This window comes from Acanthisitta chloris, unplaced genomic scaffold (assembly GCF_000695815.1).
Source record: "Acanthisitta chloris isolate BGI_N310 unplaced genomic scaffold, ASM69581v1 scaffold8128, whole genome shotgun sequence".
Classification (NCBI taxonomy): domain Eukaryota; kingdom Metazoa; phylum Chordata; class Aves; order Passeriformes; family Acanthisittidae; genus Acanthisitta; species Acanthisitta chloris.
Window position 1 is genome coordinate 2817 of NW_008687507.1, and position 332 is coordinate 3148.

Below are 332 nucleotides of genomic sequence, written 5' to 3' on the forward strand. Positions count from 1 at the left end.
CCTGACTCTGCTCACAAGCTGTTCATTGGGGGCCTCCCCAACTACCTGAACGATGACCAGGTGAGGGGGGGGCACCCCCACAGCCCCCCCGGGGCCCTCCCAAACCCGGGGGAGGGGTGACAGCCAAATCAGGGGGTGTGGGGACCCCAAAATCCCACTCAGGCTGAGGTTGTGTTGATAGGGGTGGAAATGGAAGGGAGGCAGATTGGCACCCCCAGGGTGGTTTGGAGAGGATGCTGGGGAGGGAGGGGGGGTCCCCAAGTCCCCCCCAGAGTCCCTCCAAAGCTGGGGGAGGTGGGAGGGCACCCCAAAATCCTACCCAAGGCTGGGCT

The 332-nt window shown here is 64.8% G+C and overlaps 1 protein-coding gene across 1 annotated transcript in view; it reads left to right on the plus strand.

Moving 5' to 3' along the window:
• U2AF2 (U2 small nuclear RNA auxiliary factor 2) overlaps window positions 1-60 on the plus strand; it is a gene marked incomplete at both ends in the record, with an annotated part of 2750 nt that extends 2690 nt beyond the window's left edge. Inside the window, one exon of the mRNA XM_009080618.1 lies at window positions 1-60. This exon is cut by the window's left edge and continues 19 nt beyond it. Coding sequence (XP_009078866.1) covers window positions 1-60 — 60 coding nt within the window.
• Window positions 61-332: the final 272 nt, after the last annotated feature.